We start from the raw sequence: 17,644 nt of genomic DNA, 5'->3' as shown, positions 1-17,644 counted from the left end.
TTCATTAGGTTGAAATGACCATATCCAAAAATCTAAAATTGTTATAAATTGCTCATAATTTGGATGTCCTAACACTTTCGTTCAACGTTTGTTAGTAGGTCATTTGGTAAAACTAGATAGTCTCAACGCAAAATTCACTGCACCGTTCATTAGAAGTACTTTTTAATCACTGTCCACTTAATAATGGCAAGTTGTTCGTTTTGGAAGCACATTAAGGATCGGACTTTAATTATCATATGATAACGTGGCACATTGGTGATAACATTATAATCAATATCCTTACTACTTTATAACGCGGAAAAAGGTCTTGGTGAATTAAAAAAACACTTTCGTCAATAAAATCTTATGGGCAACTCCGGCGTTTACTTTTCGAACATTGTCATGAACGATGAGATCCAAAATAAAGTTAGAGAAGGTCTCACGGTTAGGAATATTCGTGTTCATAACCCTCCAAATAAATCAGAAGAGATAAGGACAATTATTTTCGATCCAATGATTCCCTGTACCATAGTTTATTAAAAAATGATGGTACGCTAAACTTTCGTTTTTGTCCGGTCACACGTCCGGAAGTGGGGACCTTATAAATCCTAGGACCACGAACATTACATCCTTAATCAGTGGTCCCTCAGAAAATAATCCACACAAAACCCAGAGGAAAAAAATTCCTTTAAAAATTATAATCAATTAATTCCAATGGGTTCTCAGTCTAAATTATTGCCTGAACTTTCTGTTATAGAATTTTCCCGGGAAAATCTCGATCCCGGAACGGATCTGTGGATCTCCACCTCCAAACGAGTCGTTTTTGCCCTAGAAGAGTATGGCTGCTTCATCGCAACGTGCTCTGATTTCACTTCACAAGCTCACAACGAAATTTTTCATGCGCTTGATGAACTGTTTGATTTACCTACCGAAATTAAGTCGAGAAACACCTCCGAGAAACCCTACTTTGGCTACGTCGGGCAACACCCCTCCATTCCTTTGTATGAGAGCTTGGGCATTGATGACGCGACAACCCTCAAAGGCGTCCAAAGTTTCACGAACCTCTTATGGCCGGCCGGTAACGAGCGATTCCGGTATGACTAGCAATTCTTGAAAGATCATTTCCGTGTTTCCCTGATCTGAATATTGCATGTTTTGGCTCGTTTTTGTCATGGAAACATTCATTTTCTTTATTGGTTCCTAGGGATGGCGCGCTCGCGTTCTCAAAGAAGGTATCGGAGCTTGAGCAGATGGTGAAGAGGATGGTGTTCGAGAGATATGGGGTAAAGAAGTACTATGACTCGCATGTCATGTCGAGCACTTACCTCCTTCGGTTCATGAAATATAGGGCTCCGGAGATGAATGAGACAAATCGTGGCTGTGATGTCCACACGGATAAGAGCTTTGTGACCATACTTCACCAGAATCAGATTGATGGTTTGGAGGTCAAGACAAAGGATGGCGATTGGATTGCCTTTGAACCTTCACCATCATCATTCTTGGTCATGGCAGGCGATGCATTCTTGGTAGGTGATCAATAGACAGATCTGTGATTCCAACCTCAGATTTGCTAGCTATGTCTGATTAATTATTGTGTCATAAAAAAAAAAAATCAACTTAAGGATGAAATATAGTTGATCTTGATCTGTAGACCGGAACTAATCTTGACTCTAGTCAAATCGAATTCATGTCAAGCTCAACTTTGTAGTACCTTTCCCTCATTTTCTTGTTTTCTGTGTGGATCAAACATAGCTTGCTCGCACCTGTTACTAAAAGGACCTCAATCCATCAAAAATTTCGAACATATTTAGCTGATTATTGACAACATCTTGTATGAGAGTCTCCCTATTGACTTGAGTAATGGAAAATGACTGAACTGCTTCCGAACAGGCGTGGAGCAATGGAAGGATACATTCTCCATTGCATCAAGTGGTGATGAAGGAGAAGAAATCGCCCAGGTACTCGCTGGGCTTGTTCACCTTCCACAGTGGAATAATAGAAATCCCGCAAGAATTAGCAGATCCCGAGAATCCATTGAAGTTCAAAGCGTTCGATCATTATGGGTTGCTCCGTTACTTTTGCCAGGACGGCGTCCCCCAAGATGTGTGCACTGCCCAGGCGTACTGCGGCGTTTAAAAAGAACCACAGGATCAGATAATTGATAACGCACCACGTTCTTCACAGCTTATGTTTTCTGCAAACATGTTTCCGTCTTTGTGACCTGCGAATGTATATTTACGTAAAATGTACTGAAGAAATAGGGTACTCGATTGTGTGGCATCATATCGTAATTGAATAATGATCAACTCATAAGCATCTTGACCGACTGCTAAATGAATATTTATTGTGTCATAAAGATATCATAGTTGAATGAGGTCATGTAGCAAGTTACATACAGAGAAGGCTTCACGCTCCAATAATTTACTTAAAAAAACAACAAAACAAGACGTGGACTAGATTTAGTTGAATGCATGCTCACGGAAATCCAGTTTCTCAGTAGGTTGCCCTCCTGATAGAACTCATATGTCCAAGCCTCGTATGCCACGATTTTGTTGTGTTTTGACCTGAGGCCTCAGAGAATATAGCAGATGAGACAATTATCACTGTTTCCACGATGAGATATAACTCATAGTCTATTCTCTCTTGCGTCAGAGTAAACACACATCGAGAGACCTTCAAAACTCCATCTTCAAAGAAGATCCAACATACGAACACTTCAAGAGCACTCAGCAAGACGAGGTTATTTCTCTGTCCTGGCACATGCCTTACGTCGGTCAACGTACTCATCATCCATCGTGTATCTTAATCAGAACTATTCAAATCCCTACTACTTCACAAGCCGCACCATTTCCCATAAACATCTTACTATCCTTTGTATGCTAATACTTAGTAAACCAGTGCCTATGAGAAGCCATATGATAAAACATCCAAAGTCAACCACCTAATCATCACCTAATGAACTTATGGTGCCTACTAAAACATCATCGGTAGCACCGAAGCTATTATTTGCTATAGTAACGATATTACGATTGCTTGCAAACGGCATCTCAACTTCTTTACCATTGCACATCAAACAATCTCTCATGTAGTGCCCTACCTCATCATAGTGATAGCATTGATGGTTCCAAACATTGGCTATCTATTTAGAACGACTCTTCCATCTTCTACCTCTAGACTCTTTGTGTTTGTCCATACTCCAAATTACTAAACTTTACACAATATCCTTTGCTAAGTTGTTGTTTCGTAACCTCTTTTGCCACGAGGTGGACTTTCTCTTCCAAGGTAATTGTAGTGCATTCTTGTAGCAATGAACCAATAAAGTGCTCGATGAATATGCTTGAGACGCCAAAAATATGACACCTTTTTCCTCATAAGACAAGGCCTCATTGATATTCTTCAAGTGTATCATGAATTTGTTAAACTCATCTGAATGGGCTTAGATAGATGTTCCTTCAACAACTTCAACTTGAAACATCCTTTTTAATTTATACAAGCGATTATTCAAACCTTCCATCAAATAAAGTGGCTTGAGTTTTGGCCTCAATACTGCAGCATCCTTATACTTGGCTACTTCCTCTAACACCTTATCCAATAGATCTTGAAGATTATGCCTTTCACCTTCTCCATAAACTCTATCTTATCGGCCTCTTTCATCACTGTTTTACAATTTGTCATTTTATTAGGGAACGCATCTCAATGCTCCACAATCAAGATTGTTTCTCCCATTGAACTTTTCAATCTCAACTCTTGCTTAGGATATAATTGCAAACACAATATTTTGAAGGAGTGATCAGACAAGCAACAACTCCAAATCAACTCTAGAAACCTTGACCTTATCTTTGGTACCAATTGTCATGGAATAGAAGCTAATGAATCTTACAATTTAAGTCTAACACAAAAAAGAATAAATTACTAGAGAAATGGATGAGAATTGATAAGGACACCGGTGATTTATGTGACTTCGATCCCAATGTCGACATCTCCTCTATGGGAGAGCCAGCCACTTAAAAATCCATGAAGAATTTGGAGAGTTACGGAATTACAATATCACATTTCCTAGCCCTACGTTACACTCAAAGCAAAATCCATAAGTGTTATCTTATACTTTCTCATAAAGAACTTACTCAAAAAACTTGTAAAGAGAAAAATTCTAACACTTATCTTGTTTGCCCTATTGTATAATGACTGAATGGATTTCGTTTTTATTTTCTTATGTGACTTGCCGACTGAAACTAAGATCCCAACTCCAATTATTGCTTGCCTATTTGGATACAAAATTACAAGTTCCATTTGGATTTGGCATTTATGTTTGGATTGGGATTTTTTTCATAGGTTTGAGTTCGAGAGATAATTTAACAGATATAATAGTTAAATGAAGTCATGGACCATTACACGCAGAGAAGGCTTTACGCTACAATAATTAACTCATAAAAAAAAAAGGACAAAAAACAAGACATGCACTATATTTATGTATAGACATATATGTCTTGGACCACCATCGTGGACCATATGGAAAATGAATAATAGATCATACCGAGTCAAGAAAAGATCATATGACATCTCACATAGATTATCTGTATATGCCCGTTGTCTTCCGTGAAGGAATCAAATCTACCATGATGATTGTCCCTCTCCATGCGATCATTTTCATTTGATTTGGATTGACATATACATTATCAATGGTCCTGACTGCCAACTATTTAGGTCGTGTATAAACAATAACACAAGAAACCATGGATTTGGCGATGCCGTGATTTCTTAACTCTGTCAACAAAAGCATTAAAAGAATTAAATTCTACTCCATGTTCAATCTTTCCTCAAAAGCGATTATGAGGTGCATCAGTATTAGTATAATCAATTAAATATATAAATCCTTCCCTTTAGAAACGTAAATATGCATTTAACATAATGATCGCCCAGGCCAAAAGTGGCTCCTGAACAAGCAATTATTCAAGTGATATTCAGTAGTTTAGCTTATTAATTATATCGCCAACTTGGTGTCGCACATAATCAATCACCATGAAAATCAAGTGAGGATCGATCAACCGACTGCTTAGTGCTTAATTTCACGTAAAGTTGGTCATATTATGTTGGCTCAATTCAATTACAATGTAAATGGTCTATGTGAATGCTATCAGAGAATCTTGACGTGCAAAAGCAAGCATCTTCATTTCGCCACTGTCCTTGTCTTTACTCTCGGCAACCTTTTCCCCCGCACAATAGTTCAATTTCTCAGTTCTCAATTCATACTCGGCATATTGCACCAATCTTATAAATAGCGACCAAGACCAAGACCAAGACCAAAACCAAAACCAGAACCAGAGTTCATCGATTCAGAAAAGATGGGATCAATGGCAGAATTGATGCTCCCGGTCATAGATTTCTCGAGCCACGGCTCAAGCCGGGCACAGCTGAGTGGACTGCCGTGAGGGACGAGGTGAAGCAAGCGCTGGAAACTTGCGGCTGCTTCGAAGCCCGGTTCAAGAAGGTGCCTGTTGATTTGCAAGAGTCAATGCTTGGCTCGGTCCAGGAGCTCTTCGACTTGCCCTTGCAAACCAAGCTCCGGAACGTCTCGCGGAAGCCATACCACGGCTATGTCGGGCAGTACCCCATGGTCCCGCTATACGAGAGCATGGGGATTGACGATGCCGACGTGTACGAGAAGGTGGATGGCCTTACTACTATCTTATGGCCCGAGGGACATCCGAATTTTAGGTAATCAAAGTTTTTTAAACATGGGGTTGCTTATATATACTTTGTGCCTCGTGATTTAACTTAGAAGCTAGGAATGCAAAATCCTATGTTGAGACAGCTAGTTTATTGTCTAGGTAAAATTCTAATTCGGTTGGTCCTAGGCAAGTCATCTGTTAGATAACAAAGACAAGTCGTAGGCAGGTCAAGGGTTGGGATAAGGAGAAGTTTAAAGTTCACTCTAAAGATCTAATAAGATAAAAATCTACATACAACCATTGTCCAGAGCTACCACCACAGTTACAACCAAAAGAAAGAAAGAAAACACATTTCTTTTTCCAATTGCAGAAATTATCGGATAAATCTACTCAGTGGATAATGCAATAATCAAACAGAGTTGGTTATGGTTCACAAATTGAATGAGAATTTGTATTCGTAAGTGAATCTGACCTAACCTGATGTGAATTTCATTTTTTTTTTTTAAATATGTGATCGACACAACTTATTAGATTACTAACTTTCCGTCCCTAACTCAATTAAGCGTCATTGATTGTTTCTTAGTGAAACATTACTTACTAGTATTAACTAGCGAAAAGATAAAAGACACTTTCATAAATTTAACCAACTTTTTGGGTGTATATTTAATCAACCTTTCGAAGGAAACAAGCTATATACTGAGATGGAATCCTCTCTCTCTCTCTCTCTCTCTCTCTCTCTCTCTCTCTCTCTCTCTCTCTCTCTCTCTCTGTGGCAGCAAAAATATACAATCATTCTCGGAGAAGCTATCGGAGTTAGATAAGATGATAAGGAGGATGATCTTGGAGAGCCTCGGCGTCGAGAAATACTTGGACGAGCACATGAACTCGACGAACTACCTTCTTCGTGTCATGAGATACGCAGGGCCTCAAACTACCGACACTAAGCTTGGCCTCAACTCTCACACCGACAAGAACATCGTCACCATCTTGTGCCAGAACGAAGTCGACGGCCTTGAAGTCCAAACCAAAGACGGCGAGTGGTTCAGTGCTCAGCCCTCGCCGAATTCTTTCATCGTCATGATAGGAGACTCGCTCTACGTAAGTCTTATTTCTTTCCTTTTGAGACACGAGAATTTACGCATCTCGTCAACCTATCAAGTATTCAAATTTATTCAAAATATAAATCCATAAACCAACAAGACACCATAATAGGGTAATGAGATTTGATTTTGATATAAATGTTAGCATGTCACATGATACAACCGTTAAGTAACATACCGATTCTCAAATTTAATATCCCTCAAGTGAATAACTGGAGTTGTGCAGCACAAAATAAAGAATACGTTCCTTAACACATGACATGATCCTACAGGCGTGGGTAAATGGTAGACTGCACTCTCCACATCACCGAGTCATGATGAGCGGGAACAAGGCGAGGTACTCGGTCGGACTGTTCTCGATTCCAAAGGGCGGGTACATGATAAAAGCACCTGACGAATTGGTGGATGAAGAGCGCCCTTTGCTCTTTAAGCCCTTTGATCATGTGGAGTTCTTGGGGTTCTACTACACTGAAGCTGGACAAAGAGCAGAATCTGCCCTCAAAACTTATTGTGGCGTTTGATGTTGACCGACATGGTTGTTGAATAAACAATGATGTACGTGTGAGTGTCTGTATTTCTGCAATTTCCTTGCAAATTTGTAAGAAAGAGTCGTTTTTAACATTCCCCAATTAGTTAGGTGATGAACTTTTGGTGGAATGTCATGTACCAACTGTGCTATGTGAATCGTTGTTGTGTTGTGTAATAGTTGAATGAGGTCATGGATCAAATTACGTACAGAGAAGGCTTCACGCTACAATAATTAACTCATAAAAAAACAAAAAAGAGTGAAACATGGACCATATCTACATGTGTCTGTGCATAATGATTGATGGACATACGTGTGCAAGGACAAAGAACTTATTGCCGACCGCTTTTCATGTTTGATTCAGAAGAGAAAAAATTATATCGGTATCTCAATTAAAATTAAAATTTGCATTTATTCACACTTTATGTTCAGAGAAATTTTTACCAATCCAAAAGAAGAAAAATGGAGATTTTGTCTATAGATACTAAGAACGGATAGATGTATGCAAGCTTTTACCAATATAGTGATTTTTCAAATCTCTCCAAATCTCGACTCAAAAAAAAAAAAAAAAAAAACTCTCTTTGAGTGATTCTAAACATATATGCCATGGTTCCTTACTTCGATGAGGTAACCAATATCTAAATTAGATATTTTTCAGATACTTTTTCCAATGGGTTAATACTTTGAAAAATCTCAAATTGATACACCTGTGACAAATTTACCCCAAACTATTTTTTTGACTACCAAAAACCCCAAACTGGTATACATTTGACAAATTTACCCAAAACCGATACACTTGTGACAAATTTACCTTATGTTAGTTTTCATTAAATTTTATTGTCAAATTATTAAGTTAAATGACACGTAACAATTGACTCATATACCGATTTGGGATTTTACGCATCATTTGTCACGGTTTAAAATTTTTGTAATTTTTTTGTGGTATTAATCTAATTTAGCATAGGGTATATTTATCACAAATTTACTAGTTTTGGGTTTTTTGCAGTCGAATAAATTAGTTTAGGGTAAATTTGTCATAAATGTACAAGTTTAGGATTTTTTATGGTTAGTCGAGGTAAATTTGTCACAGGTGTATCACTTTGGGGTTTTTCATGGTCAAAAAAATAGTTTATGGTAAATTTGTCACAGGTGTACCAATTTAGAGTTTTTCAGGGTATTAACCATTTTCCAACATATCACCAAAACTAATTAGCAGCAACGAAAAAAAAAAAGTAGTGGTAAAAAAGATGATCCCCTTTTTTTCATGATATTATAAAAGGATAAGATATATTATAGGAAATTCTTTAGAAAAGATTCTATCTTTGCAATGGAATATGATAAGTGAGATTTCTTCGGGAATCCTACAACATTCATTCTTTCTTTTTCTCTAACAGATGGTCATAACTTCATTTGGGTTTGCATCCTACCGAGAGATTCACTAGAGAGACCAAAAATTGGTGAAGAATGAATGAGGTGTTTCTTTTTCTTTTCCCTCTTCCAAGCGTTCCAAAGATAAAGAAATAATTAATATATTCAAGATAATTTCATATCTATCAAATATTGTCTCAATTCATTCCATTTTATTAGATTCGGGAAGTGATATAGTTCTAAAGGATGAACTAGAGATAGACAATTCTAATAACATTTCATTCTTGATCAAAAATACAATTTTTTTTTTCTAAATTTACTTCATCTGTTCCATGACTTGAATAGGGGGATGCACAATACACCACGGCTTTGAATAACAAGAGATATCAAGAAATGGCTAATCATAAAAGAAACAAATAGTACTTGGGACATTATATGAGATTAGTTCGTATCCAAAATAGAGAATTCAACTTATTAGCAAGGAATTTATTAATTAACATTCAGAAGTTTAACTTATCGATTGTATCATGAACTTTGTCTTATACATAATCAATCGCCATGAGAATCAAGACCAGCCGACTGCTTTATTGCTCAAAACATGGAAATTTTGTTGTATCATGTTGGCTGTTTCATTGAAATTTAATTAGTTAATTTAAATGCTATTAGAGAATCTTCACCTCCAAAAGCAAGCATCTTCATGCCTCCCACAGTCATTGTCTCTACTCTCAGCAGCCGTTTCTCCAACAAAAGTTCAATTTCTCAATTCTCAATTCATACTCACTTGGCATTTTGCACCAATCTTATAAATAGCGACCAAAACCGAAGTTTAGCAGTTTACAAATGGAAACTCGATTACGCTAATATATCTATTAATGTCCTTTGGGTATCACTAACTTGGCAAGTTGTTCATCTAAGTAGTAATGCATTCTTGATTACCAAATATGAGTCTAAAGGGTATTAAAATTACTAAGTGAGCATGTAAATGTTTTTGCAGGTTTCATTATGGTTGTGAACTGGACTAACCCTCTAGTACAGAAATTAGCAAGCAATTTATTTAAATGCGATTCGATAAAGAAAAAATCAAGATTGAAAAGACTTTAAAGTAAATGCGGAAAAAGAAACCTAATACAAAGCAAGCAAAGAATATACATTGCGATGTTATAAGCCTTAGGACATGATCCCATAAGAGCTAAAATCAAGTTGAGTTCAATTTCTTTTCTAAATAACCGATTTACTAAAACTAAACTCACACCAAATGTACTCATTTGAACCCCTAAACTAAATGTTATGCTAACTAAAGAAAACTAAACTACATCTAGCATTTAAGTCACGAAACTAGGTCAACAACTATTTCTAAGATATTTGCTAATTTTTTAACATTTTTAATTTTTGAAAAAAAAAAATTATTCCCAAGATGGGGACTGGGGCGGGGGCCTTTAAGCCCAGTCCGAATAAGGACCCATATGGTTTCGCGGGTCTGGACGCATTTGGGGCTTCGATACTAAATCCATTTTCAAAATAACTCAAGCCCAATCTAAAAGCAAACTGAGCCCAATTCATCAATAGCCCAAAGTTTTTATCAGAGCAGATCAAGCCCAAACGGATTATAACCAAAATTCAGCCCCGCTCTCTCCCGAGTCCCCATTTCTTCAACTCAAGCCCCAAAGTTACTAATCTTATAACAAAACTAAGTCCAAATCTACCCAAAATACACTCACGTCTCTTTTGCACCAGGCCTACAACCTCCTCATATTAACACTTCACTGTATTCAACATAGTTGGCTCGACAATTTGTTTTCGAGCGACAATCTTTCTCTACATGGCCATATCTTTTATAATAGCGGAATTGTGGTCTATTCCGAAACTACCAATCTTTCTTTAAATAACTTGTTCTTTTGCAAATATTGTAAGGTGGATATTTTTACTTTTGAGTAGTTTCTCCTCCTCTTATATTTTTCCATGAACTCCTTCAATTGGTAAGACCATATCTTTATTTTAGATCGGAAGGCACTTTCAACTAATTCTTCATCTTGTACCATCTATCTTTTTTTCATGCGCTTCTAGAGTGCCAATTAATTCACTTACTAATATGGTCCTTGAGTCATTTGTTCTTCGGTGACGATAGAATAATATTTTCTAGTAAGTGAAACCGGTATTTTTTATTTTTTCATGACCCTTTGGTTAGTGATTCATCTTCATAGCCTCTCATTTGATTACCAAGTTCTTTTAATCTTCCACAATATTCTTGAATGGTCTCGTATACTTTCGTTTTAGAATGCTCAAATTCTCTTATTAGAGTCTGAAGTTGATTAAGCCACACCTTAACTGTCCTTGGAATCCTTCTTGTAATATCTCCCTAGCTTCCTTTGTAGTCTTCGCTCCCATTACTATTGGAAATACCATTTTTGAGTTTACTTGTCGAATAACACATAACAACCTTGTATCTTTTTATAGTTGTTCCTTCAGAATGCTTGCACCTTCTTCTGGAGCTACAGAACCTTTTTCCATTATATTCCATAATCTTGAGACACCAAGAAGGTAGTCATTTGGATGCTCCAATAGTTATAGTTATTCCCATTGAAAATAGGAATGGAAAATGAGGATAAGGCATAGTCGATCATAGTTTTAGATTGGTGATTTTAGAAGAGGGTGACTAAGACAAACGCCCAATGCTTACCAAAACGATGCTTTGATACGAGGGTTATATTGTGGATAGATTTGCAAGTGTGTGAATTGTGTGGGCTATCTCGGGCAAGGAGTAAGGAATAAGAGACGGGAAACAATATGACTTTATTGAATGATTGGTTTAGTTCTTAGGCTAATGGATGTAACTTACTTGTTGGTTTTCTTTGTACACATGAACAAGCACCATTACAGCTTATTTATAGGCATTCTTCACCGACTCTACAAGTAAAATTTTTGCTTTTGTTAGAGATCTTTTGCTTTAAGTTCACCACCATTGTCAACCAAATATCTTTCATTTGGACATTTTTTAAACCACATTTCATAAACTACCGAAGCTTTACCTAGGAATTTCTAGATTGTAGGAGAAAAAAAACTAGCTAATTCTAGAAAATGGATCAATAAACCAACCTCTCCTGCTCAAAATAATCATCTCCTTATCACTCAAGTGTCCGAGTCTCATATTCCACAACTGTATCATGTCCTAACCTAAGGCCTCAGAGAATCTAGCAAATGCAACAATCATTGCGGCTTTCGTTAGGAGATATAACTCGCGCTCTATCCTCCCCCATGTCAGAGTGAGCACACATCGGGAGACCTTTAATACTTCACCTTCATAGGAGATCCAATATATGAACATGCCAAATATGTCAAGAGCACTCAGTGAGACAAGGTTATTTCTCAACTCTGGCATATGCCTTACGTTAGTTAAAATTCTCACCACTACATCGTGCATCTTAATTTGAACTATTTTGATTCCTATTACTTTACAAGCAGCATCGTTTTCCATACACATCTTATCATCCTCCGTACATTGGTAGCTAGTAAACCAATGTCTATGAGAAGCCATAAGATAACACATCCAGAGTCAACCATCAAATTATCACCTAATAAATTCATGTTGACTCCTAAGACATCATCGATATTACTAAAACTATTATATACTCTAGTAACAATAGTAGCATTACCTGCAAACTCAAACTTAAGTCTTTTACCCTTGTACTTAGAAATAATCTCTCCTATAGTGCCTTGCCTCACCACGATGATAATACCGATGGTTCTGAACATTAGACCTCTATTTGAAATGGCTCTTCAATTTGTTACCTCCAGATTCTCTACATTTGTTTCTTCCCTGAATAATCAAACTTTATGCAACCTCCTTCACTAAGCTATCTTTTTGTAACTTCTTTTGTCACAAGATTAACTTTACATCTTCCAAGGTAATCGTAGTGCATCTTTATATTAGTGAAGCAGTAAAGTGTCTAAAAGATTCTACCACAAATGCCAACAATATCATGCATTATTTCTTATAGAGGCAAGTGTCATTGATGTTCTTCAAGCACATCACTCATCTACATGGGCTCTAATACAACCCGCAAAACATCCGTTTAAACTTATACAAGCAATTATTCAAACCCTCCATCAGATAGACAACTTGAGTTTTGCTTACAATGTTGTGGCATCTCTCTCTTTGGCCTCTAACACCTCATCCAATAAATTCACTATGATTATATTTTTTGTCTTATCCATAAACTCTAACTTATCATGAATTCTGACAATTTATCCTTCTCACTTAACATCTTCATCAAAAATTAGGCTATTACCAGTAACTCATCTCCATGCTCCACAACCAAAAGTTAATTCCCTCATTGAACTTGTCAATCTCAACTCTTGGTTCGTATATAATTGCAAACACGACGTTTTCAAGAAGTGATTAGATAAGCAACAACTCCAAATCAACTCTAAAAACCCTAACTTTATCCCTAGTACAAATTGTTGTAGAATAATGTGGAAGCTAATGGATCTTACAATTCAAGTAAAAGAAGATATTACCAAAGAAATCAACAAGGATAAAATAGGTCGATCCAAGTGTCAACATATGCTCCACAGGAGAGCTAGCCACTAAGAAATGCATCATGAATTTGAAGAATTACATAATTTTAATCATTCAATCGCATTTCTTGGCCCTACATTACACCTAAGCAAAGTCTAGAAGTGTTATCTCACATCTTCTCATAGAGAACTCTCTCAAAAAACTCATAGAAGGATATTCTAACACTTGTTTTGTTTGCTCTTTGTGTAATGAGAGAATACGTTCCATTTTTTTTTTATGTGACTTGTCGGTTCAAACTAGGGTTCTAAATCCAACATGGAAAGCATTTCATAAATTGCTTGCTTTTTCGAACATAAAAGCACAAGTTCTATTTGAATTTGGAATTTCTACTTGGATTGGGATTTGCTCATGGGCTCGAGTTCGAGATATAATTTAACAATTATAATGGCAGAATGAGGCCATGGATTATTACATGCAGAGAAAGCTTTACGCTACGTTGTTTAACTCATTAAAAAACAACAAACAAGACATGGACTTGTTTGCACCAAAAATTGACCAAGGCATTTATATGAGTGGTTGTGTGATTAAAGCGTCAAATATTGTCAAGCACGTGACCCCTTTTCGATGATCCAAAAAATCGATATTGATATCAGCATATATCAATAATCATTGTTGATCACTTGTCAATGTACAATAATGTATGACTAATAATGGTCGACGGTGTACGAATTGTTGGCACACCAAGAGGAAGCTCAGCACATAAAGATTATCAAGTTGCAGTTACAAGTTTGAAATTACTAGAAAGCAAAATGATCATGAACATGGAGTGAAAATCATACATGTCAAAAGAATAACTGTTCAAGAATACGGTTGTGGCAGCATGAGAAGGTGAAGGCTTTTGGAGGTGGAGGAGCATGGATATAACAGTTGAAAAATGCTTAGAAGAGGTTATGGTACAACCTCTATAAATACTACTAATTGGGTATTGGAAAAATCCTCTCTTGCAAATCAAATAAATTTACTATCTTTTAGGTATATCTTCTTTCTTGCATTGTGCTTTTATTTTCCCGATGTGTTTTCCGGCTACAGTTCTCAAATCTGTATCATTAATTAAATTCTGGCGTATATCTTTATCTTAGCATTCTCAAGCTTTATTATCATCAATTAAATTATGATACAATTTGTTTACGTTTGGTTCATTTGTAACACACGTACTTCCCAAGTCTTGTTGTCATCTAAATTTTGGTACAATTTGCGTTTGTATGGTTCAATTCGAAGTAAAGTTGTTAATTTGTTTATTTTTCTAGGTATTTTCTTGTCTTGTCCTAAGTTGCCATAGAACCTATCTCTCCAATTAAAAGCCAAAGAACGACTTTCAGTGAAAGATATTTCGTCGCGGGAGAAATTTTGGTGAAACAAGACTAAATTTATGTATAGACACATATGTCTTGGACCACCATTGGAAACCACTAGGAAAATGAGCAATAGATCAAACTCAATCAAGAAACGGTCATGCGATCTCTCACATAGATTGTATGTATATGCCCGTTATCAGGAATCAAATCTTCTATAATAATAGTCTCTCTCCATGCAACTGTACAGCTATTGATCAACATACATGTGCAAGGACGTAAGCGCAACGATCAATTTCAATTGATTTTGATTGACAGGTACATTACCAATGGTCATGACTCCTAACCAATTAGGTTGCATATCAACGATAACGAAACAAAACCATGCATGTGGCGATTCTGGGATTTCTTAATTCTATGTCGACGAGAGCATTCAAAGAATTACAGTCCTTCATGTTTAAGCCTGCCTCAAACGTGAATATGAGGTGCATCAGTACTAGTAAAATCAATTAAATATGTAAATCCTTCTCGTTTAGAAAAATATGCATTTAACACAACGATCGCCCATGCCAAAAGGGACTCATGAACAACAATCAATTATTCAAGTATTATTCAGAAGTTTAGGTATGACGCATCATCAATCACCATCAAAATGAAGTGAGGAATCAGCCGACTGCTTATTGCTTAATTTAAGGTGAAGTTTGTTGTAATAAGCTGGCTCAATCAATTAAAATGTAGATTCTCTATGGAAATGCTATCAGAGAAGCTTCAACTCCACAAGCAAGCAGCGTCATCCGCCGACTGTTCTCGTCTTTACTCTCGGCAACATTTCCCCCCTCAATTTCTCAGTTCTCAGTTCATGCTTGGCACATTGCACCAATCTTATAAATAGCGACCAAAACCAAAAGCAAACCAAAGTTTATCAATTCATAAAAGATGGGGTCGATGGCAGAATTGAAGCTCCCGGTCATAGACTTCTCGAGCCCGCGGCTCGAACCAGGCACAGCCGAGTGGACCGCCGTGAGGGACGAAGTGAAGCAAGCGCTGGAAACTTACGGCTGCTTCGAAGCCTGGTTCGAGAAGGTGCCTGTTGAACTGCAAAAGTCAATGCTTGGCTCAGTCCAGGAGCTCTTCGACTTGCCCTTGCAGACCAAGCTCCGAAACGTTTCGAGGAAGCCCTACCATGGCTATGTCGGGCAGTACCCGATGGTCCCGCTCTACGAGAGCATAGGGATCGACGACGCCGACATATACGAGAAGGTGGATGGCCTTACCACTACATTATGGCCCGAGGGAAATATGAATTTTAGGTAATCCCTGATTTTCAAGCATGAGGAATAATTATATATACTTTGTGCCTCGTGAATTAATTTAGAATTTAGGAATGCAAAATCTTATGTTCAGGTAACTAGCTTGTTGTCTAGATGAAATTCTTATTCGGTAGGTCCCAAGTAATTCGCGTTAGAATTTGCTTCTCGATAGATTTAACGATTTATGTCTAATTAAGTTCTTAGATTTTTTTTTTATAACACCGCATACCAGATTTAGAAAGAAGTGGGACTTAACTTAAAAGATTCAAAGGAGGTCTAGATGTCCTTTCCGTCGGTGAGATGAGGCAGTGTGTGTATAGTGCACTCTCGAATTATGTACGATCACTTCATTCTTAAATAAATTAATATATAACAATAGCATACATGTGGCCGAAAGTGTAGATACATGGATCTTCAAATCGATGGGGGGAGATAGCTACCACCACAATTCAAACCAAAAAGAAAAAGCACATTTTTTGGCCAATAACAAAAAAATTATCTGTTAAATCCACTCCATGTATGAAGTTCATAAATTATATCAATTTGGTTGTTTTCCTGATATGTGATTCACATAATTTATTGGATTATTAACTTTTCATCGCTAACTCAATTAGGTGACCATTGATTGTTTCTTAGTGCAAGGTTACTTTCATTAACTAGTGAAAAGGAAAAAAAGAAAGACACTTTTGTATATATATAATTGAAAGGTTGATTTAATTTGTATCAGAAAAGAAAGAGTTAATAACAACCTCTCTCTCTCTCTCTCTCTCTCTCTCTCTCTCTGTGCGCGGCAGTAAAACCATACATTCATTCACGGAAAAGCTGTCGGAGTTAGATAAGATGAGTAGGAGGATGATCTTGGAGAGCTTCGGCGTCGAGAAATACTTGGACGAGCACATGAACTCGACAAACTACCTCTTTCGTCTCATGAAGTACGCAGGGCCTCAAACCACCGACCCCAAGCTCGGCCTCGTCCCTCACACGGACCAGAATACCGTCACCATCTTGTGCCAGAATGAAGTCGACGGCCTCCAAGTCCAGACCAAACACGGCGAGTGGATCAGCACTCGGCCCTCGACAAATTCTTTCGTCGTCATGATAGGAGAGTCGCTTAACGTAAGTCATATCCTCTTCTTTCGAAATATTTTCTGAGAACTGTCGCATCTCGTCAACCAATCAAGTATTCAACCTTGTTCAAACTATCATTCTAAAAACCGATGAGATGTCGTAATGGGGTAACAATATTTGATTTTGATAATATAGTATTAGCATATCACATGACACAACATGTCGATTATCAAACTTAATTTCCCTTGAGAGAACAACTGGAGTTGTGGGGCATAGGATAAAGAATACGTTCCTTCCTTAATACGTTATTTGATCCTACAGGCATGGTTAAACGGCAGATTACACACTCCTTATCACCAAGTCATGATGAGTGGGAACAGGGCAAGGTACTCGGCCGGACTTTTCACGGTCCCGAAGGGTGGGTACATAGTAAAAGCACCCAACGAGTTGGTGGATGAAGAGCACCCTTTGCTCTTTAAGCCCTTTGATCATGTGGAGTTCTTGGACTTCTACTACACTGAAACTGGACAAAGAGCTAAATCTGCACTCAAAGCTTATTGTGGTGTTTGATGTTGACCTCCATGGTTGTTGAAGACACAATGACGTACGTATATGTATTTCTGCAATTTCCTTAAAAGTTTGCAAGAAAGAGTTGCTTTCAATTCTTTTGGTGGAATGTCATGTACTTGCTGTGCTCAATGAATCCTTATTGGGTTGTATAATATTTGAATGTGGTCATGGATCAAGTTGCATACG

General features: G+C 37.3%; 3 protein-coding genes across 3 annotated transcripts; all 3 read left to right on the top strand.

Annotated features, from left to right (window-relative positions):
- Positions 1-686: 686 nt before the first annotated feature.
- On the top strand, positions 687-2,300 carry LOC104424184 (probable 2-oxoglutarate-dependent dioxygenase AOP1). The gene is made up of 3 exons (XM_010036553.3): positions 687-1,073; positions 1,184-1,505; positions 1,870-2,300. Exons 1-3 carry the CDS (start codon positions 694-696, stop codon positions 2,113-2,115), a joined length of 948 nt encoding a protein of 315 aa, XP_010034855.1. The 5' UTR covers positions 687-693; the 3' UTR covers positions 2,116-2,300.
- Positions 2,301-5,267: 2,967 nt separating this feature from the next.
- LOC104423139 (probable 2-oxoglutarate-dependent dioxygenase AOP1) lies at positions 5,268-7,485 on the top strand. The gene is given in 4 exon segments (XM_010035600.3): positions 5,268-5,367; positions 5,370-5,694; positions 6,425-6,746; positions 7,021-7,485. Coding segments are annotated over 4 exon segments (942 nt in total). The 5' UTR covers positions 5,268-5,321; the 3' UTR covers positions 7,270-7,485.
- Positions 7,486-15,265: 7,780 nt separating this feature from the next.
- Positions 15,266-17,634, top strand: LOC104423138 (probable 2-oxoglutarate-dependent dioxygenase AOP1). Its single transcript, XM_010035599.3, has 3 exons — positions 15,266-15,820; positions 16,615-16,936; positions 17,210-17,634. The coding sequence occupies exons 1-3, from the start codon at positions 15,447-15,449 to the stop codon at positions 17,456-17,458; spliced, it is 945 nt and encodes a 314-aa protein (XP_010033901.1). The 5' UTR covers positions 15,266-15,446; the 3' UTR covers positions 17,459-17,634.
- The last annotated feature ends 10 nt before the right edge of the window (positions 17,635-17,644 follow it).

The sequence above is a fragment of the Eucalyptus grandis genome, chromosome 10, assembly GCF_016545825.1.
Source record: "Eucalyptus grandis isolate ANBG69807.140 chromosome 10, ASM1654582v1, whole genome shotgun sequence".
Taxonomy (NCBI): domain Eukaryota; kingdom Viridiplantae; phylum Streptophyta; class Magnoliopsida; order Myrtales; family Myrtaceae; genus Eucalyptus; species Eucalyptus grandis.
This window is presented reverse-complemented; position numbering and strand designations above follow the sequence as displayed.

Coding starts and splice junctions, on each gene's coding strand:
- LOC104424184 (XM_010036553.3), top strand. CDS start 694: ATGGGTTCTCAGTCTAAATTATTGCCTGAACTTTCTGTTATAGAATTT. Junction 1,074..1,183: donor GCCGGTAACGAGCGATTCCG/GTATGACTAGCA, acceptor ATTGGTTCCTAG/GGATGGCGCGCTCGCGTTCT. Junction 1,506..1,869: donor TGGCAGGCGATGCATTCTTG/GTAGGTGATCAA, acceptor GCTTCCGAACAG/GCGTGGAGCAATGGAAGGAT.
- LOC104423138 (XM_010035599.3), top strand. CDS start 15,447: ATGGGGTCGATGGCAGAATTGAAGCTCCCGGTCATAGACTTCTCGAGC. Junction 15,821..16,614: donor GAGGGAAATATGAATTTTAG/GTAATCCCTGAT, acceptor TGTGCGCGGCAG/TAAAACCATACATTCATTCA. Junction 16,937..17,209: donor TGATAGGAGAGTCGCTTAAC/GTAAGTCATATC, acceptor TTGATCCTACAG/GCATGGTTAAACGGCAGATT.